Source organism: Cyprinodon tularosa, unplaced genomic scaffold (genome assembly GCF_016077235.1).
Source record: "Cyprinodon tularosa strain WSP-4 unplaced genomic scaffold, ASM1607723v1 ctg270, whole genome shotgun sequence".
NCBI classification, from domain to species: Eukaryota; Metazoa; Chordata; class Actinopteri; order Cyprinodontiformes; family Cyprinodontidae; genus Cyprinodon; species Cyprinodon tularosa.
Window position 1 is genome coordinate 637,013 of NW_024038975.1, and position 26,083 is coordinate 663,095.

A 26,083-nucleotide genomic window follows, 5' to 3' on the forward strand; every position below is an offset into this window, starting at 1 on the left:
TATTCAACCTAGCCTTTGCATTTTTATTGAAAATCTGAGATGAAAACTTCAAACCAAGGCAGCTATAACTGTAAAATCTAATAGTTCATGTAAAGCTGATTTAAAATTAAATGGGTTTAAAATTAACAGTGGTCGATGTTCAGGTCTAGAAAGTCTTCAAAAACGTTCACACTCCAATTAAAATTGTGAAACTGATCAACCTTTGAAAGGATTGCCAGTTTACCCATGTCCAAGAGGACACACAGACAAAACGACAACATTTAAATCAATGCAAGGTTCAGATCCTCCATGTTGAGGTCTCTGTTGGAGTTAAAAATATTTTATGTCCAACATTGACCTAAAACCTACATTTTTGATTAAATATTCCAATGACGTTTTTTTTTTTGGTCTGCTAATACAAATTGAGAAGTGGACTCATGGTAATAAGTTGTTCGGGGATTAGGACAGGATATTCTAAAGAAGAGACTAAAAAAATAGTCCTAAGTGATATCAAGGGCTGAAATTGTTGAAATAGTCTGAGGAAACAAATATTTTCTTAATTATCTTAAAATCCATGGTTAACCGTGCTGTTACGTTACTGGAACTACTTTTTCTCCACTCTTGTTATACCAACTTTTTCTCATAGGAGGCTCTGTGACAGTAGTGACACTGCACTGGAAAAAATCTAAATCTGGATAAGTCATTTTTTCTTAAAATATGTACATTTGAAATGAAAAAGAAATGTTGCCAATGAAACAAGACAATCTACATTTAAAATAAGAAACACAATTGCATTGTCTTATTTCAAGTGCATTTTATCTAAATACCATATTAAGAGCAAAAATACTCATTCCATATGTGAATATTTTCATTTACCTTCTCAAATTAAGGCTAAATAAACTTAATATGAGAAATTTTTACTTATTTCTAGATCGTTTTTCCAGTGTGTTTCTTTTCAGCTACAGACTAGGAACTTTTCAAAGATGTCCAAAAACTTGAGCTATCCCTTAGGAGACTGGAATTTTACAAAATATTTGTTAGAACAATGATTAGGTACATGTTGAAAGGACATTCAAGACAAAAGTAAAGTTTTGGAATGGCCTAGTCAAAGCCCAGACTTAAATCCAAGTGAAATGCTGTGGTATGTCCTCAAACAGGCTTTCAACATTTTATACCAACCATGCTTTAGTGTTGATTTTTTAGGACTCTGACCAACAAACATTAAAATAAACTTTATATTGTGCTTATTATACAATTCTAATAAATGAAATCGATAAATTGGAGGTCTTTTAACAATTTAAGTTTGAACAGGTATTGTGTTCTTTTATAGTTCACAAGAGCTGGCTGAAAAAAAGTAGGAAATGTAAAATTAAGGAAATAAATGTCATCTATGCAAATGAAGTATCTACAAAATATATTTAATCACCAAAAGGAAAGAAAAACTCAAGTTTCCTTTGCAGCCATGAAGAGATGGTAAAAGTTATGTATTTCCATAATTCCATAATCCTAATCTGGAAGAAAGATGCTTTTTACAGCTTTTATTTTGTTAAAAGCATAATATATGCCATTGTTTTCCTATCGTATTATTTTTAATTTGATATGTCTATCTAAAATTTGCCAATCACATCTTGATTTAAAATTAAAATATAGATAAAATCAAGAAAAGTCTGAAAAGTATAGTTTAAAATAAAAAGTGCTTTCACATTGCTATACGCTTTGTTTCCTTTTAAAGAGAGATCCTAGTGCTAATATTTTAGCTTTAAAAGAAATAATGTAAATGAACTAGATGTTTGCAGGTCAGCTGGAGGCCAAAATAAACATAAAAAGACTTAATGAGGTTTACTGGCCAATAAAGTCTGAAGTAAAATATATCTATTTTTTTTTTCATATTTTGTTTTCTACATCATATATTCCCATGATTTGAGAATTCAAAATTAAAATTCCCAAAGGATGGGGCCACTTCGGTAAAGTAAAGAACAGCATAGAAGCTCTGCTATGTCCTTTTTATATAATCTTGCATCTTAATAATAATAAAGGTATGTTGAGTTGCTCTGTTATAGAATAAGTTTTGAAGCAAAACGACCTCACCTTTTCAAATAAAAAGCCTGTGATTTTACGTATATTTTCATATTTTATAATGTAACTAACATCATGGCAGTTTAATAGTACTTAACCAGTACTTTTTTTAAGACAGTTCTTGTACAGGTGTGTTTTGCTGCAGTATCTCTGCAGTGTAATGCATCAACCTCTGTCTTACACCATGCACATGGTGTGTTCTGTATCTTCGTTTTTTTCACAATCCTATACTTCATATCGAGACCATGAAGTGACATTTTCATGTCATCTAACCTGAGCACACCCCATCAAATGTTTGTTGTATGACATAAAGCTTAAAATTCTAAAAGTAGCTTTTATTGTCATGCATTTGGCGCAATGTATGTTATTTTCTAAATCAAAACATTAAAAAAAGGTACAGATTTTTTAATCACCTTCACATAAAACAAACAAAGCAAAAATGTCGGGCTGTTCAACCAAATAGCAGCCCGCATTATTCTACGCTAGCGGAAGTTTTCACTGGATAAAATGCAAAGTCTGCAGGATTTATCAATTCTGTGAATCAATGAAGCAATATTTAGACTTTTTCACTTAAATACTTGAAATCTTCATTGCATTGAGTCTACCAAAGTCTTAGCCCTGGGAGCAGGAGGGTTTAATAATTCCTCTGCATTTCTTAGTTCTGCCTCAAAGACTGCATTTTTTATGTCAGCTCACGAGTTTTTACTCAGATTAAGGTCCGGGAATTAGGCTGACGACTCCATAAGTCAGAGTTTGTTAATAAGAAACATAGATGCTTCTGGCTGGCTGGTGTGTTTTAGGAAACACCCGTTTCAAGTGTATCCCCTCTTCTGCATAAAGGAACATAATCTCTTAATGTATTTTGAAGTATTTTATCCAACCAAAGTGCTCCATTGTGTGTAACATAATGACAAAAAAAGAATAATATTACGTGTCGTCTAACAACCTGCCTGTAGTCTTTGATAAAAAAAAACAAAGTTTACAGAATGTTTCTCCATTTCTTTTTAGATCAGCCGATATGTTCTGTGGCACATTTAACCCTCTGGCTTCTTTCTGTTAGATTAGCTTTTAATTGTCAGTGTTAAGTTCTGAGTTGCAGAGGCCGTAATGTTAACTCTAACAAAAAGAGCAATAGGGGCTGTTAGTATTTTGAAAACAACTGTAATTTTAGGGAGATTGATTAGTGGTCACAGATATGTTTATTGTTTAATAGCTAAACTTTGGTTTAATCCTCATTACAATTCCTTTCATGTCAGTTATTATTTTTTTTTTAGTTTTTATGGTATAGTTGCTTGTTTTTATAGACAGTAGGCTGACAGGAAAGTATGAGAGAGGCAGAAAGACATGCGGGAAAGGACCACAGGCCAGATTCAAACCCAGGTCGCCTGTGTCGAGGACTAAGGCCTCCGTACATGGATCATGTGCGCTAACCACTGCACCGCCAAATGTCAGTTATTTCTAACATTAAAACCAATGTAACCCTTTTGCACCTTGTCAGAGTGAAGGACTGCTCTGTCTTGGTTGATTCATTTAATTTATCATTTTATATCAGCTGCAGATTATTCTGCTTTGCGTTTTGTTTTTTCCCCTCACAGTATGACAAACGCTAGTAAAAATGTATTCTCTCTCGCATTTCTTTTCTTTTAAGTGAAGCAGAATGAGTTTAGTCTTTTTGTACCAGTTGTCTCCTGCACACAGTTCTGGAGTTGTAGTGTTCCAGTAGGTGCTTGCATACTTTGTCTGGGGCATTGGGGTGTTAATGGATTACTGAAAGGTGTTGACTCAGGTGTGTGTGTTCCTGTGTGTGTATATGTGTGTGGTGCCGTCTTCAAAGTGTGCTGCAGTCTTCTCCAGTTGCATTTTCTCCCTCATGCTCCCTCGGTCACTCCTCTGTCTCCCTTCTCCTCGCTCCTTTCCCCCCTTTTCCATCCTAATTTCTTAAAGAGTAAATAGAAGCATTCATCATCTGCCTGTTTCGTCTTTGCAATGTCTTCCCTCAATTTCGCCTAACACTCACCTGCTTTCATCATGGATATTGGAGGACTGACCACTGTGGTAGCAAATTCTGCGTACATCAACGCACGTGGAAGCATTGATGGTTCCAACCCTGCAACAGCTCGGGATAAGAAGTACCATGCTCGCCTCAAATTGCCCCACATAACCGTTTGCGAGGGCCTGAGGGACACCCTAGATTTGGCCTTTGACTCGGTCTGTGTGGAACAGCCGATCGGTAAACGCCTCTTCAGGGAATTCTTGGAAGCGAACAAAGAGTATCATGGCGCTTCTCGTTTGTGGAAAGACATCGAGGGATATGACCTGGCAGAGGACTCCGACAGAGGAAAGAAAGCCTCCAAGATCGTCCAGAGGTACATGGACCCCTCTGCCAAACACTTCTGCCCGTACCTTCCTGAGGACGTCATGGCCAAGGTGAAAGAAAACCTAGAAGCTGTAGGGGATGATTTGTTCTCTGAATCTCTGGCCAAAACCCTGGAATACCTGCGAGAGGCTCCTTACACCTTCTTTCTGGAGAGCATGTACCTGAAAAGGTTCTTGCAGTGGAAGTGGCTGGAGATGCAGCCCATGGATGCTGACTGGTTCCTGGACTTCCGTGTGCTGGGGAAAGGAGGGTTTGGGGAAGTTTCTGCCTGTCAGATGAAGGCCACCGGGAAACTTTATGCATGTAAGAAACTCAACAAGAAGAGGCTGAAGAAGAGGAAAGGCTATGAGGTAAAAGCCCAAAGTCCATTTGTTTTTTTTCCCCCTAAGTGTTTTGCCTAGCTGCACTGAAACCAAAAACACAGATATGTAGACTTGTTTAGGAAAACATTTATTATGTGTTCTCTGTTGATGATGCTACCAATGGTTCAGAACTGCTACTGTCTGTTAGTACAGAAACACAACATTGCAAAATCATTGCTATAAATGTACAATCTGTTCACTTTCACTCTCATCATCTCCAAGTCTGCACCTCTCAGTGTGTGGCTGATCTCTACACTGCAAAAAATATAAATCTCAATAAGTTATTTTTTCTTAAAATAAGTGTGTTTTTCCTTGATTTGAGGAGGTAAGTAAGACACTTTGCCAATGGAACAAGACAATTTCCTTTTAAAATAAGAAAAAACTATTTTATCGTCTTATTTCAAGTAAATATTATCTAACTATCTTATTTTAAGAGTGAAAATACTCATTCCATTGGCAAATCATCTTATTTACCTGCTCAAATTAAGGCTAAATATACTTAATTTAAGCCATTTTTTACTTATTTCTGGATTGTTTTTGCAGTGTAGGAAAACAGTCATTAACAGTTTAAATGCATAACCACTATTATGTTGCAGCTTACCAAATATCACATCCCAGAACTTTCTCCTGACTGGGACATTAAAGACACTGATTAAATGATAGTTATTGCGATTTGATATATTTTGCCGTGTGCAAAGTGCATCAAGTTCAGCAGAGTGCATACTTACGACTATTTTGTAGATAAGCAAACATTAGATTCGTTTTTTTTTATTTCAGTGCTTAAAATGCTTTATTGCATATATTTATCAATGGGTTTCTTGGCTACTTTATTGATACACAGTGGTCTGAATAATAAGTATTGTGTTGGCTTTATGCATTAGTAAAAGTGTTGGCCAAGCTGCACTAGTGCTAATCATCTTTGTCCCTGCCTCAGTCTCGTTTGGCTTTAGCCTGCAGAATTAAACACTGAGACAGGGATAGAGTGATTACAAGGGGCTTTGCTGAAAAGCTCCTCTGAAGGGAACTCCTTGCACAGTTATATCATGCCCTTGACTTGTCTGAGGTCATCTTGTGAAATGTAGCTCCCACAGCCTCCCGAAAACTACATGGACCATTAAACTAATGCACAAAGCTCTCTTGTAATTTCTGTTTTTCAATGTCACTTATGTCATTTTTAAAACTTCGTCATGTTTTTTTTTTTCCCCTGTAGGGAGCGATGGTGGAGAAGAGAATTCTGGAGAAAGTCCACAGTCGCTTTATTGTCTCCTTGGCTTATGCCTTCCAGACAAAAGATGAGCTTTGTCTGGTCATGACCATCATGAATGGAGGAGACCTCAAGTAAATTCACATTACAAAACCACAGAGAAACTGTTTTTTAAGGCTTATTCTTCATCATATTAGCTTTGAGCATGAAGGTAACTGATCTGAGAGGTTTGAACTGAAGGGAGCTGAGGGGTCTGGCAGACTTTCAGCGATTATCTCAAAGTCTGCGTTGCAGATCTTAATGGTGGATAAAACTCTGCCATTCAAATGAAGGATCTCAGCAACATTCATTTACAGCAGGAAGGCTCAAGTTCAGAATCAGTTGACCGCAAAGGAATGCTTTGAATGCTATTAAGATAAAACAATGAATCTATTTGAAAGGAAAAGCATAGTCTTTGGGGTTCCTCTAACGCTCTGACCTCTTATTGTCATCGAAAGTTAAAATCAAGTTCACATCAGTATTTACTGAAAAATCTGACTTCTTAAAAATGTTTTTAAATTTATAGTTAATATTCTTGTTGAAGACTAACTTAAACCTTTAAAAACCAGAACAGAATAAGAATTATATTATCCGTATCTCTCATCCACATACAAAGCTCCAAATGTTTAGCAACATTCTTTAAATGAAACCTGGAAATCTGTTGTTTTCTCTGCTCAGATACCACGTCTATCTGGTGGATGAGAACAACCCCGGGTTTGATGAGCCTAGAGCCTGTTTTTACATTGCTCAGATCATCCAGGGCATGGAGCACCTCCATCAGAAAAGAATCATCTACCGTGATCTCAAACCAGAAAATGTGCTGCTTGACAATGATGGTACATTTTTTTTAGTAAAACCTAAACAATTAAAAAAAAAAAAAAAATATATATATATATATATATATATATATATATATATATATATATATATATATATATATTGGTATTTTATTTAATCAGATAATACAATCTGATTGTGTTTAACAGGTAATGTTCGTATATCTGACTTGGGTCTTGCTGTAGAGCTAAAAGAAGGAAAAACGATGACTAAAGGCTACGCTGGAACACCAGGTAGGTCCTAATGCCAATAAATCAACTCAGGCTTTCCTGGCTGCTTTTAGGGTTGGTCATTTTTTTTATTTTTTTTATTTTTATAAAAGCAGTCCTTCTATATTTTTTCTCCACCTCTTACAATATTAGTTTCTTCATAAATAGCATGGCCTTTCCTACCTGCCATATGTCCCAGATGCAAAAATCACACATTTATATGAAAAAATAAAAATAAATGATCACACTTGGGAGCTCTCCATTGTTTTCCCATATACCAAATCTGACACATCATAGTGCAAACAGATCCACCCTTCTGTTTGGATGAGCTACCAGGACAGGACTCAAAAACACACAAAAAAGTTTAATCTTAAAATATATATTTAACAGTTTTTTTTCTTCCTCTTGCAGGTTACATGGCTCCAGAGATGCTGAAAGGAGATAAATATGACACCTCAGTTGACTACTTCACCTTGGGGGTTACTTTGTATGAGTTCATCGCAGCTAAGAATCCATTCAGAAACCGAGGAGAAAAGGTTTTATTTTATTACAGCTTCAGGTGTTAAAATATGCAAAAAAATGTTTAAGTTAAGATGATAAATCATCTGATGAGTTTTTTTGTGTGTCTTCTGCTCAGGTTGAGCGAGAAGAGATGAAGGAGCGCATGCTGAACCGTGTGGTGACCTATCCAGATAACTTCAGCGAACATGCCAAGTCTCTGTGTGACGGGCTGCTGGCCAAAGAGGTTGGCCAGAGGATGGGCTTCAAGAACAACTGCTGTGATGAAATCAGAGCACATCCTTTTTTCAAAGATATTAACTGGAGGAAACTTAATGCAGGTACACATTCATTATTTATCATGTATGAAGCACACGCTTCCTTTTATTTATTTTAGAAGAGTCACTGTAATGAACCAACACAGTTTATTAACAAATGCTAATTATAAAGCAGGAGGATAAAGATACATTTTTGTTCCAGCTTTAATGCATTTCTCTTTTCTCACCGTCTCAGGTATTGTTCCGCCTCCTTTTGTTCCTGATCCTAAGGTGGTCTACGCCAAGGACCTGGATGATGTTGGCGCTTTCTCCTCTGTGAGGGGCGTTACCTTGGAGGATCCAGATAAGACATTTTTTGACGAGTTTTCTACAGGCAACATCTCGATCCCTTGGCAAGAGGAGATGATTGATATGGGAATTTATGGAGAGCTGAACCTCTGGGGCCCTGAAGGCACCGTCCCAAATGATCTCCGCAGAGAGTCCATCCTAGAGCAGCCAAAATCCTCCACCTGCTGCATATCGTAAAGATGCTGGAAAAATGTTTATCCGGAACTTTCTAACTACAGATGGGAAAAGTTTTGAACTGCTTTCCTCAATGGAAATGTGGAGAACAGAATAAAAGCGGAGCTTGGATTTGAAGAGGACTTCATTTAGTTAATAACATGTAATTACAAAAAACATAACTTCATTTAATGTGTTCATGTGGTGAATTGATACTATGCTTTTAACTCCAATACACTTTAAAAAAAAAAACATTACTGAATTAAGATTTAGTGTTGCTGCATCCGGTGCTGCCAGTAACTTTCTAAAAATACACTTTTGTTGTTTTTTTTTTTGTTCCTACTGCTACAATAGAGTATATGCCACCTATGTTAAAACATTTTCTTTCTTTATGTGTGATAAAGATATGATTTTACTGCATCCTCCAATGTCCAGAAACCCAAACTTTCATGCTTTTTTTTCAATATTTCTTAAACCTTTATTTATTAATCAAGCACTTCAATGAATAATTATGATTAAAGCACTTTGTTGGGTCAGTATTTTGTGGGGTAAATAAAAACAATAGGAGACTAATTAACAGCAAAGTGATTTATTTCTCAAAAATATATATTGTTCAGATGTAGGAAATGTTTAAAGTTTCAAATAAAAAAGATTATTCATATGAAAAATTGTGTCAGGAACTTCGCTTTTGCATTAACTAATATTTGTACCCCATCAAGGAATGTTATGCAATCACATATTAAAACTGGAAGGGTGCTTGGAACGTATATGTGTCCTCTTTCATGGGTTTTAGTCATTCAGGGACATTTGGTTTAGTTTTATTTAATATTACTGGCAGGTTTAGCATTTTTTTTCTTCTTTCTTGATTTGAAGCATCAAAAGAAAACATAACTTAAATGTAGGGAGGTTGTAACAGACCTTATATATTATTTCTTTACTCTCTTGATGTGGCCTTGTATATCCACACATTCTCCTGCGGCAGCTCAGCAAGCAGTGTCGTGTTAAAACGACTTTTAAAACACTCTATGAACTGTAGATCTGACTGGAATCTAATTTTGTTCGCCCAAAGCAGGGTCGTCCCGCTGCCCGGCCTGCAGAAGTGGAGCATGGTGGTCAGTAGTTCCTCTAGGAAGTTATGGTGATACACCACATCGGCTGCAAGCACGTAATCGTAGTGGTAGGATGGGAATGGGAAGTTTCTTTCTAGGCCTTGACCCCAGGAGAGGGCAGCCACCTGAGGGATGTAGCGGGATCGACCTTTGGTATTCTGCCGAAGGTTGAAGGACAGATTAGACAAAATGTCTGGTAGATCAGTAGCTGTCACCCAAGCACCTGTTAGAGAGTCAAAGTCAATAAAAGACATCAGAAATCTGGCATAATCCATTTGATTTCATCCATCCATCCATCCATCCATCCATCCATCCATCCATCCATCCATCCATCCATCCATCCATCCATCCATCCATCCATCCATCCATCCATCCATCCATAGATCGGCGGGTAAATTGTTTTTAAATAATTTTTTAATCTCCTGAACCACTGCATTCAGACTGTTCAGACCAAAGGTATTAGACTTGGAGGAGCTTGGTCTAATCCGAATCGCTACAGCCTGAAGTTGCCACCTTAAGGCTCTCAAACCAGACTGTATTTACCACTCTAATGCCAGTCCAGACTGAATCTGTGATTATCATATAATCAGAGAATAAAGGCAGCCCCAATGGAATCCAAACACACTGAGAAATAACACAGGTACTCCAGATCCAAAACAACAAATGGACTAGATAACCAAATGTGCTCCACTGTTCAATGGGCGCGATGAAAGTCAGAAGCCTTCCCTTTCATCTGATGTGAGGTTTTCAAGGAACCAAGAACAAACTGCCCCTGCGTGACTGAGAGACCCTCAATAGATGGCAGCAACTCTCAGCTCCTCCAATCCCAGCCAGCCTTCCATGCTATACAGGAGATCTATGGATCAACTATGACCGCCCAGATCTTTCATCATCCTGGACCAACTGGTGTCCATCTTGGAGCCTTGTAATTTCCTCTGCCATGTTAATGGACCTGCCTTCTGAGTCATTAGACCTCAAGCGTGAAAAACATACTGATCAGATTTTAGAGATTCTTAGGCTAAACCTTTTACTGCATGAAAACATCCTCAGTTCACATTAGCAGTTTACTTCTCTGAGTCGAAGGAATTGTAATTTTAAAAGAAGTGTGCAGAACCCCAGAAAGTAAGTGGGTGGAAGGGTTCAGGAGATATACAAAAAATTTGGATAACTAGCACTCTGAGATTCTCTATTGATTTCATGTAGCTGAAATGCATACTTGCCCCTTTTTTGAATTTAGAAAGACATTGGAGAGCTGGTTATCCAGATTTCTTTACCTTCTCAAGAACTTATCTGACCTTGATAATCCATGTTTCCCCAAACTATTAAAAGGGGAATTAATTACTAATAATAAACTATCAAAACAGAGTAAACACATTTTCTATTTCCAGCCTGTTGCATTAGTTTATTGTATTTTAAAGATACAATTATATTAGTTTTTATCTCAAACTTTTAAGCCTGACTAAAAAAAACAAAGGAAGAAAAAAAAGAAAGCAAAACTAATTTTAATAATCAACTCCTTGGTTATAAATGATTCTAAATTGTAGGATTAATTCTATTTGGTGAAATAAGCAAAATATTTTTTATCCAAATATTTCAATATGAAATAGCAATGTTTTAATATAAAACAGTTCATATGAGGCAAAAGCATTTTTACCTAACAAGCTTGCCACTATGGAAACTAAGCCAGTTCCAGCTCCAAGCTCCAGCACTGCTTTGTCCATCAGGTTTATTTGTTGCTGGTTGTTTTCCAAGAACTGACTCAGTGCTATTCCCTGTAAAAAGAGACACATCTTTTATTTTTTCATTGATCAGAAGAGGCGATTTATGATATGAGTCTCTAGAGCAGCCGCTCAGGGCATTATTAGAAACGGGAGGGAGCAGAAAAACATAAGATAAAGAAATTAAAATGACCTGTGCATGTTAAAGAAGTTTTTAAATTATTTTTAGACATGCTTCTACAAATTCATGTTGAGGTTAAGATGACTTTTTTCACTTGCAATGTGTCTGGCAAACATCTTAGATGATATACTCTTTTGATTGGTTGGGGGGCAGCTGAAGGTGTGCCAACTCAGGGCATCATTCATGCAAGAATTAACTCTGTTGTCTACTGATTTTTCAGAATAATGTAAAGCTCTTACCCCGGGCCAAATCAGTGCTCCATATGAGTCCATAGATTCCCGGATGTTGATTTCATGACCTGCAAAATTAAACGACTCCTTTCCTAGGGCATAGAAAACACTCGGCTCCCAGATATTCCTTCTGTCCAGGCCCTCTCTTCTCATCATGTCTTGGTCTTGTAAAGCTTTTTCACAAGAAGTCACAACAGATGCATAAGCACTGATGATATCAACATCTTTTATCTTTAATAAATTAAATTATGAACACAATTGCTCTATTTTTTCCAGATGCAAAAATAAGCTTAAATGCAGAGGATTTAATTTGATAAGATCCTTTCCAGGTGAATTTACCCTGATCATTTGTCTCATCCTTCCTCTGTAGTTTCTTATCCTGATTCATTTCACTGGTTTCTGAATGTTTTGGCAGGAAAGGTTGGTGGGCTGATAACCGTCCTTCCATGACTTCTGAATAATGAGAAATATTAACATCACAGAGAAATAAAAATATTAAAAATGCTCAGAAATCACATGCAAATTCTGAGGACATTGGCGTTCCCAGGAAATGTCAGACATACCTGCAGAAAGATGGATCGTTCCTTACTGATCCTTGTTTTGTTACAGAGTGTGCACCTTTGTAAGCGTGCACGTGTCTTTATAGAGATGGGGTTGTCTGCTGTTTGTGACCCGCCTCTGAGAGAAGCAGGGGTCTGTGCCATTCGGGCTGCAGACTGAGACCCCTCCCATCACTTTAACAGTAACTTCTCCTGCAAAATGCTATATCCATATACATGTCCAGTAGGATTAGGCACCATCCCACCTTTTCCAATCCATCATACAAATTCTTCCTTCTTTGATTTTCTGGTGTTTTAATCTTTTATGCAACAGGGGAAAGTGTTCAATATTTTCCTATTTTTCTTCTAGAGCCTAACCCAAGTATTTGATAAAAAGGATACTTAAATATTATGTAACTGATTCTTAGATCTGATATTTAAAATCAAGGACAAATCAAAATGTAAAATTATATGGATATTTTGAAGACTACGCTAAAAAGATAAAGACAAAAAAATATAAATGAAAAATAAGAATTCTTGCAGAGGAAACACTTTTTCCAAACCCGTTTTCCTTTTTACATAAAACATATTCAACTAGTACCACCAGTGAAAATATTTAGTCTTTATTGTGTATCATCTTGACCTCGATATATCATAATAGGTTTAAGAAAACGTGTTTACCAAAAGAAGAACACCCATGTTGACATAAAATTGTAAGCATTTGCCTCTGGTTAGATGATTTTAATATGATTTAGTAACCCTTTCAGTGAAGTACTTTGAAATTCAAAATTTCAAGGCAAGAGTGTTTTTTGGAGGACAGAAAAATACCTATTACTTTTGTAACATAAAAAACAGTATTTTCAAAATTAAAGTCAAGATAATTAACAAAAAGGCCACTTTCTCTAATATTGTAGAAAAATGCCAAAAAAAAGGACAGAAACAAAGACTTTTTTTGGTACAACATAACATTAAATGTATGAAACAGGATTTTCCTCTGAAATTAAGTATCCAGATTCATCTTAAATGTCTTAATTGATGGATGAAATTTTGCATCAAAATCCATAAACTCTGGCTGTGGTGGGGCCTAACAAGCATTAACCAATCTACTTTGCCTACTGTTGAAAGTGGATTAGCTACCTGGTAATCAAACATTTTGCGTATGTGTCCCCGGTAGGTTAATTATATAAGCTCCAAGCGTAACTCTTGTGCTGTTTCGCTAGCAGATTTGTGTAGCTATTGTTTACTGTTTTGTGTACACTGGAGAATCAATGGTCAAAAAGAATCCTAATAACCCTAACTGGAAAAGATCGCCTGTAGTGGAAAAAAGGGACAGAAAGCGGGAGATAAACTGAGGGATAACTTAGCTTATTAAGTTTTTAACTTAATTATGAACTTATTAACATTAGGCAGTGTTAGATAATTAGTGGTGTTCTAAAGCAGCTTTAAGACAGAGGTGAACTTAACAGACCCTGCACATCACATTTGACCCCACCATTTTGCCTTGTTTGATGCCAAAACTGGTTACTTGTGCAATTTTAACCATGTGATAGAATCAATGCATCAACTGATTGTTTAGGAAGCCTGTCCTACCATTACAAATGTAAACCTGTTGTGTTTGTAAAAGCTACTGAAATTTTTAACTGCAAAAGTTTATTTTAGCCAGATTAAACTAAAATGGATTAGTATGAATATAATTGGCTGCATTTTTATTATTTTGCTATTTAATCAAAAATGTAATGATTTTGATTTAGCAAAAATCTTCTCATGGTGTATTTAACATAGTGACAATTGTGAGTACATAAAAAAAGTGCTTAAAGACCATTCGCTGAATGCTGCCTTGGATGTGATTCTGCTGGCAGCACAGTCCGCCCTCCATGAACTACCTGCTGGCCGAGGGTGGACTCAGTGGTAGGATTGTAAGCCAGGCTTTTTAGGTGGGAGGATTCGCAGCTTTGCGACTGATCGCATAAACCCATGGAGCGAAGCTGGCATACAGGCGGCAGTGCTGCACGGGGCTGGAAAAGGGCTTGAACTGACAGATGGTGGGCCCAAACAGTGAGTCACTTTCATCTAAACAGCAACACTGATAATCAGTGAAAATATGAGGGGGGATTTCCATTAGAGAAGCATGATCCCAATTGTAGGAATCTATGTCCCTCCTATCCGGTGATCTATAGTCTTTATATTAATCTTGTTTTTTTTTATACTTCAGGTATAGCAAAGCTATAGGAGCTATTTATATGAGTAACAGATAACAGATGACTATCTATTCATGATCTCCAGCAGCGGTAAATTTTCCTGGTAAGAGCGAAGTGGAAAGCCTCAAAGAGCTCTTGTGGCATTTTGAACAATAGTTGACAAAAGTCCTTGTCATCTGAATATTGAGAATGGCTGATGAGTGTGTGTGTTTGTGTGACTGTAAATCATGCATTCATAGGTGGAGCAGTCAGCAAATATAACAGCAGGATAAAGACCTTAGAGTTTGTAATCCTCATCTCTGTGTGCAAAGGTCAGGAAAAGATTGACCATGGGTCAGTGGAAAATGACTCACACAGCAGAATGTAAGCCTCAACAGACTTATAGTAGCTCTATTTGCAGCATGAGTGTGTAAATATATCACTAAATGGGTGTTGATCCCCGGTCATTTAAAGAGGTGGCTGAGGAATCGCATCCAGTGGACAAATGTGCTTCATTACAAGAAGATAGCTGTCAGTTGTCATCTGTTTGGTGAACAGTCCTGTTCACTTTTAACAGTTGCACAAAAACACAAATTTTGCTCTAAGAACAAAGCCGAATTACTTTTAATAAAACTATTGAATTACCTTACCAGAAATACCTCTGCACTTAAAAAATATGTAAAACTAGCACTTTGACAGCCTATGTTTTGCCTGGCAGTCGTTTAAATTATTTCTCAATAGAATTTGACATACAGCAATACCTTAATCTTGAGTTGAGATGATTACACAAGAATTTTTACATAAAGGATAAAATGATCAGCCAGAAGTCTCCTGATTTACTGTGGGATAAAAGGTCCTTTGCTTGACTTTATGGTTCATCATTGTATTTTATAAGGTTCTTGACGGATGCAGTTAAAGGCAAAAGAACGTTTAAATTTCAGGTGTTTGTGATCACTAAAAAATGAAATTTAAATTTTGCCTTAAAGAGGGACTCTAACATATACTTTTATCAATGAAGATTTTACTGCTAAAGTGAGTGTTTTGGGCCCCCAGGCCACCAGAGGTCCTCAGGCAGCTGAAAGTTCACCTCTATCTTAGCCTAGTTTTGCCTTTTCTATCTCTTTTTTTATTTATTTCATGCTTTAAATTAAACCCAAAGCTTTTGATGGCTTTACAATAAAGAAGTCTTTCAGGCAAACATTTGCATTTTATCTTTATTGAAACTTTTATAAAAAACATGCCAAGCTGACATCATAAATGTAGCTCTTTAACAAATCTAAAACAAAAGACTGTAGCTGAAATCCTATTACTCTCCGTTATTCCAAGTTATTTCTTTTTAAAGGGATGTTTTATTCTTTAGAGTATATAACTTCAAAAACATTGTTTTTTATTTAATGTATGCATAATGAATAATAATTATTAATCATAGTTGATCGGTATGTCTCATGCCTTCCTGACAGTAAATACTGTAGATTTTTCATACCTTGATATTTATCTTTACAGTAAAACATACAGCAGCCTACACATAAAACTATATACATATTATTACCTTTTAACTCTATCATGCTAGTATTCACAACCAAATTACCAGTTAGTGTATTTTTCTTCATTTAAGGACTTCTCTATTAAAAAATTATGAAAAGAAATCTAACAACTCTATTGTTTATTTCTTTGAGTATGGGCAAATGGTTTTACTGGAAGCAGCAAAAGAGCACAACCAGCTGCCACCATTAAATCAAAAGTTGTTTAAATTTGATTGGAGCATACCAACCATGTGACATGACCATGTTATATAATCAAATAAAACACAGCCATCTCTACTGTTGGAGGCAAAAAAATAAAATAAATTTTTTTTTCTTTAAAGTTAACATTATGCTGACTGACAGACACTGACTGCCTTAATCACACAGGGGGTTGTATTTCATAGGAAATGTTTGCCTGTGAATTTATATCTTGATAATTACAGAATAAAGCAATGGAAGAAAAGAAAAAACCCCAGCAACCTTTGGATCAAAAACAATCTGGTAAAAAAAAAAAAGTCAGGCTGTTGATCTTCCTCTGGATTTATTGAGTAGGATAGGAGCAGATGAAAGCTTGAAGGTTCCAACATGGGAAGTCATTAAACTTTCCATCACCTGAGAAAAACAAAAATACATTTAAAAAATATACACTTAAAAGTTTTCTTCTTTTTTTAATACTTAAAAGGGTCATAGAATGATACTATAGGTTATTTGCTTAAGTTCTCTGAATAGGGTGTATAACATTGTTTGGGCTGAAAATGGCATATTTGCTGTTCTATGAGCCTTAATGCAAGCCTGGTTATAAGCCCTAGAATGAAACAACAGGTTTTCTTCCTTTTATGGTATGCTCATGAATATTTAGATGAGCTGTGCGCTGACTGGTTGGTTTACAACGAGCAAAGCTGCTGAGCAAAGACACATCATAGCAACAAGCACTCACTCACTGAAACATCAACATTGTTAATATGGTAGGGTGACCAGACGTCCTCTTTTTCCCAGACATGTCCTACTTTTCATTCCTTAAAAAAATGTCGAGTTGGAATTTTAAAGTCATCGACTACAGAGCAGCACGTAGTTGAAACGGACCAGGCACATCAGCTCCGGGGCTGTTCCAGGAACCCCAGGCGGACGGAGGCAGGGAGACTGCGGGGAACGGAGCGACCAAACCCTACCTGGTGATGGTAGTCTGGACGCCGGTGGCCCTGTGCTTCCCCCTGCCTGGCCTACCAGCCCCCAGCTCCCCTCCTCCGGCTAAGGACGGGCGGCTCAAATAAGGCATCATCCCCAAGTTTACGTCAACTCTGGGTTTCGTTTGGATTTGCCCGTTTTATGGTGGAAGTTTAGAATTGTAAGATTTGCAGAGAAAGGAGGTGTCAATGGGTATTGAACTTCTCTGTACGTCCATTTCACCCACTGAACTATCATTATTCATCTATGACAAGGTAAACCTTTTGCATTCTATGACCACTTTAAACTTAGAATAATTAAACAAAGTAAAAAAAGCTCCTAAACCATCATGTAACAGTGCAGTGAAAAATAATTTGCCTCTTCATAGATTTCTTCCGGGATTGTTTTTTTTTTGTTGTTGACATTTTATGAATTTACCTATATCAAAATTCTTTTTTATACAAAATAAAGCAAACCTAAATAATTAAATGGTAATAATATTAGTATAATAATAATAATTCAAATTTGAATTTACTAGCTGAAAACAGTGCAAACCAAAATAATAAAAATAAAACCAAATATCAACTTTTCTCAACATTAGTGGCAGCACCTGTCATCATTTGCAATAACTTGTGATGAGTTTTCTCAGTATGGAGGAATTTTTTGCGGAATTGTTTTAATTCAGTCAAATTCAAGGGGTCTTTTGAGCATGAATCCTCTGCTTATGGCTTTGTTACTGAAACTAAATTGTTATGGTGACAAAGCTGCCATAACAATTTATTTGAATACTGACTTATGAAACAAATTTTTTACTTAGTAAAAAATATGTTTCATAAGAGCCTTTAGTATTCACTCTGGTTGTCTTTGACGCAAGAATTTCTTATTTCATGAACTGAAACATCAATGTTCACAAAAAGCAAACATAAGTACTTTTTTAAAGGGCAGACTCTTCTTCTTGGCACTGTATGATATGATTACTAAAGCACAAAATATTAACCTTACAATAACACATTTAAACTTCATTAGCCATGAAGACTGAAATCCGCTGCTGGGCAGAATAGATTATTGCTTCTTATAAGATACAAATAATTAGTTAATTAAGCCCTGGAGAAAGAATCCAAAAGGCTGAAGAATCTATTGGCATAAGTTTGTAGAATAAGTCAAACACATGGAACGTTTTTATACCAGAGGGCAACCTTAGGGAAGAATACATTTATTTTGTTGTTATACCATTTTGTGGGAGTCAGTCAGACATGCGTCTGCTCTGCCTATTGAAGCCCATATTGATAAGGGGGAAAAAATCACTTCCAGAATGACAGATGTCATAATAAGACTTTGCAGAACATTACTTCCTTTATTTTCTTTTCATTAAAAAGACTGTTTGGCTTCCCGGCTTTACAGCTACTTAGCTTAAAAAGTTATCTGGATTGAGTTATAAATCATAGTAAACACAAAGGTAGTTTTAAGCACCAAACTGGTTGGTAATGTGTCATAGGTTTAAACCCCAATATGAGTTTTTAAAAAGGTTTTTTTTTGGCACTAGATGCCTTTTATTCATTAAGACACAGACAGAATAAGTAATTTATAGCAATAATTCTTCGGGGTCTAATTTAGTCTGAAGGGTGAGGTCTTCTACACTGGAGGCTTAGATTCCAGCATGTTTCTAAAAAACGTTTTATATTTTTGAAAAAATTAAAATATTACCAGCCTTAAAATCCCAAATGATTGCAATAAGTGTGAAAGCTAATTTTGTTTTAAAAAACATATGAATCTAAAATATACATTTGAAGAGCTTGATATTGCTTACCCAGGATTTCTACACAATATTCCACATTTGAAGTGTGATTTGGCTCCCCTGAGAGCCAGTCTTCATAGCTCCAGCGGGAACCATCCAACCAGACAAAGCGCTTCTGAAATATACCAAAGTCCACATGATAAGTTTACTGTTTGCTATTATTTTTTGGAAAATGAACCATTCTAAAGATAAGGCAAAAGCCAACGTTTATCTGCATCCACACAGTACATGTTAACCTGCTGCATACTAAGGAAAACTTCAATAACCTGCATTTTAACAGAGATAAGATATGAAATATTGTTCCCTGACTGAGTAATACACACTTCTATTCGTAGTCCTCCAACCCAGGTGCGCGTGTATCTTGAGTTTTGCTGAACCAGACTCATCAGCTGTTGGTGAAGGTGTTGGCTTGTGATGGAGGCCAAGTGGCCACCTGAAAATTGCTCCTGACAAAAGAACTACAGGGAAACACAAACAAAAAGAGAGAAGAAGGGGCATGATTCATGTGATCATCATAGTTTAGAAAATAAGTCTAAAAACTAAAACCTTCTTGAATTGAATGAAGAACACAATCATACCTCAGCATCCTCAAATGTCTTAAGTTCCCCAAAGAACTGGTGACACTTTCCATCCGTAACAATGCCTGGACAATAGCGCGCCCCTGTGGCCAAATAACAAAAGTGCATCATTTCTCCCACATAAGTGTAAACATTTACTTATTCGTAAAATTCAAATGAAAAAATTATTTCATTTTCAATAAAAATTAATAATTTGACTAAATTACTTTTTATTTTTCACAATCTCAACCAAAACTCAGGAACTGTGTCAGATTTACATAGATATAATGTAGTTCAATATAGAGCTTTGTTTTAAGATTGTCTAAAATGTTTTATCTTCACCTACCTTGCCTGTATTTATCATCTCCCATCATCTTTGGAAAACCTTCTTCCTCCATTGCAGGTTCCTCTAAGAACTGCTCGGGTGCTGCTCCATCCCTTACGTACATCCCCATCTCCGCCTCTTCTGCTGGGAAAGAGTTTTGTGGCAGAGGGACTGCCTGCTGCATCTCTGGGTCGATTGGTTCCTCATCAAGAGCTGCAGTTTCTGGTATGCCATCTGGACTCTGCTCTCCTGCCAGTTCAGGCTCCACTTCCTCATCTGAAACTTGGTCTTCATTCTCTTCTTGGAGATTTTCCTCCCCATCAACCTTATCCTCCTCCTCCTCCTCTTCTTCCTCTTCCTCTGTCAAATGTTCAGCAGGAGTTTCCTCTTCCTCAAAGGCCTCTCTAAAAGCCATTTCTTCCTCTGAGAGCACTGGTTTGCTCACTTCCTCTCCATGGACATCACCATCATCCAGTGGTTCTAATTCCATGATGGGCATAGGTTTCTTTTCCATGTCTATATGTCTTTCTTCAACTTCCAGAAACTGTTCTGGAGCTGCATTTAACACATGCACCTCTTCTGGTTCTAGCTCCATCTTAACCTCGGTTTCCACCCTAACCTCTGACTGCACCCTAAAATCTGTCTCTTCTTTATCTTCTTCTTCTTCCTCCAGCTCATATTGAGGTTGTCCTTTAACTTCGACTTTGACCTCAGATTCTACCTTCAAATCTGGCTCCTCTATAAGCTCTGACTCTGCCTCTGGTTTAGCTTCTTCCTCTACTGGTGCCTCTGCTGCTGGTTTGGGATCTGGTTTTAACTCTTCCTTCTCTTCAGACTTCATGTCTGTTTTCAGTACCTGTACCTCTGTAAGGCCTGGCTTCTCTTTGGGCTCAGCTTCAGCCTCCTTCTCCTTCTGCTCCTCTGGATCTGGGTTCTCCTGCTGCTTTTTGGGGCTCAGTAAAACCTGCGGTGCAGGATGCTCCACCACCACATGACCCTGGGCTGGTATCACGTCCCCAACAACTGGGTGCTGGTTTTCCTCTGGATTTTCTCCCACCTTAGATTGAAAATTTGGCATCCCTAGCACCACTGCAAAGGAAACATTTAAACATTTGCAGAAAAAAATAAATAAACAAACAAAACATGAGATTAATTTAGCAAACGTTATTTGGAAATAAGGCTGTTACATGTTTGTAATGTTTAACCTTTTGTATTTATAGTCACCTGACAAACCTCAATGAACGAGAGTTTATGTAAAAAAAAACAACACAAAGTTGCATTATGAATTATAAATATGACGATTAGTTTCCAAATTTTAAATCCCATAAAAAAAACTGTAGTCCAATAGCGTGTAATTTTAACCCCTACAGGGTTATCAAGAGGACCAGGATAAAACTGGAGGAGTTGCAAAGATTCAACGTTCAGATGGTAGAATTTGCAAAAAAAAGGCAACTGTCAGCTGATCAGCTGAGAAAACCATGAAAAGGTGCTCTTATTAGATTATCTCAAAACTAAATATTTTGGATTATATGCAGAAAGCTGTTTAGCAGAAAACACTGCAAATGGCTTAGAACATATCATCATTACTGTTGTAGCAGCATGCTGCTGTGGTTAGAGGAAGATGGAGGAAGGCTGTAAATATGAGCAATTCCACTAGAAATCTGCTAAAGCCTTCATAAGACTTGAGACCACAGAGTACAGTACACAGGTTAAACAAACATAACTGAGATTCGGAGTTTACTGTCCAAAAGCTCAAAAACTACTCTGAGCAGGAGTTTTTCATGACAAGGGCTTGCATGAGCTCCAATTAAACAATGCCTTCAAGAGAGGATTTAATCAGTTCCTTTCCTGGAATTTTAAACCTAGCTTTCTTACCTGTGATGCTCAAGACGAGCAGCAGCAGCTTCTTCATCTTGATCTCTAAAAGTTGGTTTGGGATACAGATTTTGTCTCTTGGAACACCTCTGTTGTCTCTCTGCTCTCTCTTTTGCACAATAACCTGGCTGTGTATGTCTAATCTTTATTAACAGCACTCATCCTGCCTCTTTTTATTTCCTCATGTCTAGTAAGTCATAAAGCACGTGTAGGGTAAAAAAAACTTAAAAAAAACTCACTATAATCCTGACCTGAATTTGTCTAAGGACCTTGTATTTTTCCCTTTTGTACTTCCTCTTGGCATTGTTTCAGACATGATTATGAGGCCATAAAGTTTATACTTTCTTTATAAGCACAACAATTACATCCATCCATCCATGCTTGTCCGGGGTCGGGTCGCAGGGGTAGCAGCTTAAGTAGGGGGGCCCAGATGTCCCTCTCCCAAGCCACGTGGGCCAGCTCCCCTCGGGTAACGCCAAGGCGCCCCAGGCCAGCCGAGAAACATAGTCCCTCCAGCGTGTCCTGGGTCTCCCCCTGGGCCTCCTCCCGGCGGGACGTGCCTGGACCACCCCACCAGGGAGACATAAAGGAGGCATCCTAACACCAATTACATTAATATTTTTAATTGATGAAAGATATAAAGATATAAATTCTTGGTATTTACAGTTTTTAAACATCAAGGAATAAAACGCTGTTCGTCAATCCAGAATGCAGGAAATAAAGAGTATTTTTAGTGGTTCTAACCAGAGTTCGATACATGTGGAGCTAAACTACAGTTTGTATAGGAATTTCTATGAAAACAGTGGTATTTGAAAAAAAGAAAGAATAAAAATAAACGCACAGTGGATTTAAACTGAACTTTCCAGGAAGCTAAATAATTGACAGGTAATCAGGAGCTGGACTCTGACCTTCATTTCAAGCACAATGATTAACTGCTGCTCTACTGACCTGGCTTTTTCCTTGTCTTTTTGATACAACAGATCCCATAAAGATCACCAGTTAGATTTTTCTTTTTTCTTTTTTGTTACTCTGTTTTTGAATGTGTTTTAAAGTCTGATTTCAATGTCGTTATAAGTGCTCCATCTTCCTAAACTGCAGCAAAAATGTGAAACCATGGAACATTGTTAGGTTAGGTATAGAGTCTGTGATGCTGTGGGCTCGGTTCCTGTGTATTCCATTCCTCAAACACTCTGCTAGGAAGAATATTATGGGATTTTTACCACACACATTGGTTGAATCCAAATAGAAATGTTCCACTTGACCCAGACTAAACATCTATCATGGTCATCTTAGTCCAAGATTGTGGTTTACAACTCCCCCTTTGAAGGTTGCTGGAACATTTGGTGATGATGATCTGTCATCGCAGAGCCCATATGTAAATCCAACACGGAAACTGTAATTAAACCCAAATGAAGCTAAAATATAGATCTGATCAATCAACTCTGTGTTAGACGTGGGCACGTACGTCAATTTTTCCATAAATAAGATTATTTATTCTCTAAAAATGAAAAAAAAAATCTTTTTTAATATTTTTTGGTTGAGATTTTAAAAATGATAATTAACTTTTTTGCATCTTTGCCAAAAAAAGCCCTGTAGGAGGGCTAAACATAGCTGCAGGGGAATAAAGACTGTTTGAGATGGAAAATCAGATGAATTCATCTGTTTTCTTAATATAAAGAGGGAAAAAATATAACATTATTTATTTATGCAAGATTATACTGGGAAAAAATGCAAAATTAATTTAAAAAAGTAATTCTTTTCAAATATTTAGTAAATATATTAATTGATTATTGTGATATTTTCAGACATGACAACCTGTAAAGCTTGAAAGTTAAGACAACACCTTGTCCTAATACAGTTTTCAAATACTATCAATTTTAATATGGCACATTAAAGACACATTGGGAATTCCCTTACAATGGTGGCCCTAAATGCAATGATTGTTCCACATTTTGTTTATTGTATGACAAGTTGGTGACCGGCTTGTAAATCTGCTCACATGCCATTTGAGTGATTACATAGAAGTTCTCTAAAGATCCACCATAAGGAGAGCAGATAATTCCATCACTGTCATATCCTCATAAAACACAAATTTCTCAGCTTTGAAAATCTAATAATAAATACAAATCTGTGTCTGATGTATAAGATCCTTCCTGACACCGCTAGTCCTCTACTAAAAGAGTTTATATCTTTTGGCTCAGAAGCAACAGTTCCAGCCACTAATCTACAGAGCGAGGTGAATGCAGGATCCATAAACGTTCTGGACAGCATTTGAAAACTCTGCTTTTTCTTGTGTGGCCTTTCTAAGTGGAATATGTCGCCTACGGAGCTGAAAAAAGCAAAGAAACGACCCTTGTCAAATCAAACTTGCACCCACATGAGACCATGTGTGTGCGTGTGCGTGTGTTCTGAGGTCTATCAGACGAGTCCTTAGTAAATGAAATGTGTGAATAAGAGTTTTAATCTGATGCATGATATTTTTTCCTGGTCAATGTAAATGCAAATATCCATGTGTGTATGATTTTTTATCTATTTTACTGTAAGATCAGCCTGCCCTGGGACTGAAGGAGGAAATAGCACTTGAGCTATAACCTGGTGCAATGCATCTCTCCCCTAGAGGTTAATGTCTATTGTACACTGTTGCTGTTTTTGTAAATAAATAAACTGAACTAAACTATTCTGTAGTAAAAAAAAAAAAAAATCAAATATATACTATATGTATATTTTGATTTCAGGGCATTTTGTGTGAGGAAAGCAGCTGTTGAGCTGATGACTGAGGTTGCACGGCTGGTTTGCAACTTTAAGATATTTCATATGAGCCGCTTCATTTCAGATAGTTTGTTTATGCCAAACATGTCAAGTGGAAAGGGAGCACATATGTCTGTGTCAGTGTGTCACTGTGTATTACATGACATCAGTGTGCCCTGTGCGGAGCAGAACAGCTGGGCCTGTTGATTGTGAACAGGTGCTACGGCAGAGATTTTAGCCGATAGCGTTTCACTGTCCCTCTCTGTGTGTGCTGTCCCACACGTGTCCGCACGAGAGGCTTATCTGTGTGTTGCTGTGTGCATAAAGCCACAAGTGTAAGCAAGTGTGCACATTTACAACAGCGAGCAACAATGTGCTGTTGTGTGCCTGCTGCTGGTTAGAAATCTTATAGCCAAGGACGCTGAGGCCCAATGGCAGCTGTCTCATCCCTGTACCTCACCCGACACTCAACAGTGTTGACATGTGGGAACCTTCTGTGTTTTCCTGTATGCTCAGTTGGTGGACTGCTTTCTGCTGCTTTCTGTACACTTTAAGGTGATCCAAAAAAAGAAAAGAAAAGCAATGCTGTCAATGTGCAAAAAATATGTAGAAACTCCCTGTAGTACGGTGGTACTCAGTGCAGGGCCTGTTTTACTGGATACAAAATAAACTATGACAGCACATCCTGCTGTTAGGACATTGAATATGGAACATTGCTGATTTCAAGCAGAGGTTGCAGATGGACTTATTAAAATTTGAAAACAATGTTTTTTACTTGATGTGCAAAATTTGTGGAACTGCAAAAAATAGAAAGACAAACTCTAAAAGTTACAGAAACCACATCACCCTCAGGTCACACCCGCTCATACTTGAAGTACCGTAACATTCAGGATGTCTCTTTAGTCTTCTGAATACATCAAGTGTGTCCAAAAGTTTTGCAATGGAGGCCAAAAAACAAAAAAAAAGAATTGTTGATTTTTAAATGCTTAATACTAAAACACAATATTACAATTAAACAAACAAATGAGACCAACTTCTGTAGAAAAGTGATTTGCAAGACAGTGCAGACATAAAGATAACATTAAAAAGGTCTCACAGGTTTGCCTGGTTATAGTAAAAAATATAAAAACCAGCATACCTTATCTTTAACTATCTTGGTCTGAATTTTTGTGGGATATTTTTAATCAGCAAGAACAGGATGTTGCTCACTCTATTTACTCAGCCTGATTTAGTAGGGACTGATTTTAGGTCTGATTTTTGGGTAAAGTTGCTGGGTGATTTTTGTTCCCATTGAGGTCTAAGTCAATATGTTTGGTAGAATATTTTATTTGAATCCTGCATTTTGCATCAGTAAAAGTGAGGCTAACATTTTCTTTTAGACTAAGTTGGGAAACCAAATTCATACCACTCTTGAATTATGGTTGAAGGCCTATCCATGCAGTACATTCAATCGAACTCAATTGCTTCAACTCAAAGTTCAAACACAAAAAGAGATTCTATCAATCAAGTTAGCAGCTTGCGTATTTTGCCATTAATAATATCGTCATATTCAGTAAATTAGAATATCATATAAAAATACATTTATTTCATAAATTAAGTTTGCTCTTTGATTCAGTTTAGTTTATTTATATAGAGGCAATTTACAACACATGTCATCTTAAGGCACTTTAGAGACAATTCAGTCAAAGTTTTCTAAGGAACCAGCTGATTGCATCGACTCATGGACTCCACAGCAATCCCTCACACCGAGCATGCTTTTAGTGACAGTGGAGAGGAAAAACT

General features: G+C 37.0%; 3 protein-coding genes across 3 annotated transcripts; 1 reads left to right on the forward strand and 2 right to left on the reverse strand.

The window, feature by feature from the left end:
• The first annotated feature begins 3,894 nt into the window (after positions 1 to 3,894).
• Positions 3,895 to 9,123, forward strand: LOC119786381 (rhodopsin kinase GRK1-like). The gene is made up of 7 exons (XM_038289685.1): positions 3,895 to 4,782; positions 6,005 to 6,132; positions 6,716 to 6,873; positions 7,024 to 7,107; positions 7,495 to 7,619; positions 7,721 to 7,922; positions 8,095 to 9,123. The coding sequence occupies exons 1-7, from the start codon at positions 4,084 to 4,086 to the stop codon at positions 8,382 to 8,384; spliced, it is 1,686 nt and encodes a 561-aa protein (XP_038145613.1). The 5' UTR covers positions 3,895 to 4,083; the 3' UTR covers positions 8,385 to 9,123.
• Positions 8,919 to 12,262, reverse strand: LOC119786383 (protein-lysine methyltransferase METTL21C-like). The gene is made up of 5 exons (XM_038289687.1): positions 12,162 to 12,262; positions 11,938 to 12,051; positions 11,608 to 11,771; positions 11,124 to 11,241; positions 8,919 to 9,692 (listed from the first exon to the last, which is right to left on the reverse strand). The coding sequence occupies exons 2-5, from the start codon at positions 12,044 to 12,046 to the stop codon at positions 9,295 to 9,297; spliced, it is 789 nt and encodes a 262-aa protein (XP_038145615.1). The 5' UTR covers positions 12,047 to 12,051; positions 12,162 to 12,262; the 3' UTR covers positions 8,919 to 9,294.
• Positions 12,263 to 15,510: 3,248 nt separating this feature from the next.
• On the reverse strand, positions 15,511 to 21,709 carry si:ch211-160b11.4 (ABC transporter F family member 4). Its single transcript, XM_038289686.1, has 6 exons — positions 21,554 to 21,709; positions 19,700 to 20,767; positions 19,375 to 19,457; positions 19,120 to 19,254; positions 18,809 to 18,911; positions 15,511 to 16,449 (listed from the first exon to the last, which is right to left on the reverse strand). Exons 1-6 carry the CDS (start codon positions 21,588 to 21,590, stop codon positions 16,379 to 16,381), a joined length of 1,497 nt encoding a protein of 498 aa, XP_038145614.1. The 5' UTR covers positions 21,591 to 21,709; the 3' UTR covers positions 15,511 to 16,378.
• Positions 21,710 to 26,083: the final 4,374 nt, after the last annotated feature.

Coding starts and splice junctions, on each gene's coding strand:
- LOC119786381 (XM_038289685.1), top strand. CDS start 4,084: ATGGATATTGGAGGACTGACCACTGTGGTAGCAAATTCTGCGTACATC. Junction 6,874..7,023: donor TGTGCTGCTTGACAATGATG/GTACATTTTTTT, acceptor TGTGTTTAACAG/GTAATGTTCGTATATCTGAC. Junction 7,923..8,094: donor CTGGAGGAAACTTAATGCAG/GTACACATTCAT, acceptor TCACCGTCTCAG/GTATTGTTCCGCCTCCTTTT.
- si:ch211-160b11.4 (XM_038289686.1), bottom strand. CDS start 21,590: ATGAAGAAGCTGCTGCTGCTCGTCTTGAGCATCACAG. Junction 19,255..19,374: donor AGACATTTGAGGATGCTGAG/GTATGATTGTGT, acceptor GTTTCCCTGTAG/TTCTTTTGTCAGGAGCAATT. Junction 16,450..18,808: donor ATATTGTGTAGAAATCCTGG/GTAAGCAATATC, acceptor TGTTTTTCTCAG/GTGATGGAAAGTTTAATGAC.
- LOC119786383 (XM_038289687.1), bottom strand. CDS start 12,046: ATGGAAGGACGGTTATCAGCCCACCAACCTTTCCTGCCAAAACATTCA. Junction 11,242..11,607: donor GAGCACTGATTTGGCCCGGG/GTAAGAGCTTTA, acceptor CTCTTTTTACAG/GGAATAGCACTGAGTCAGTT. Junction 9,693..11,123: donor CATAGTGGCAAGCTTGTTAG/GTAAAAATGCTT, acceptor ACTCTCTAACAG/GTGCTTGGGTGACAGCTACT.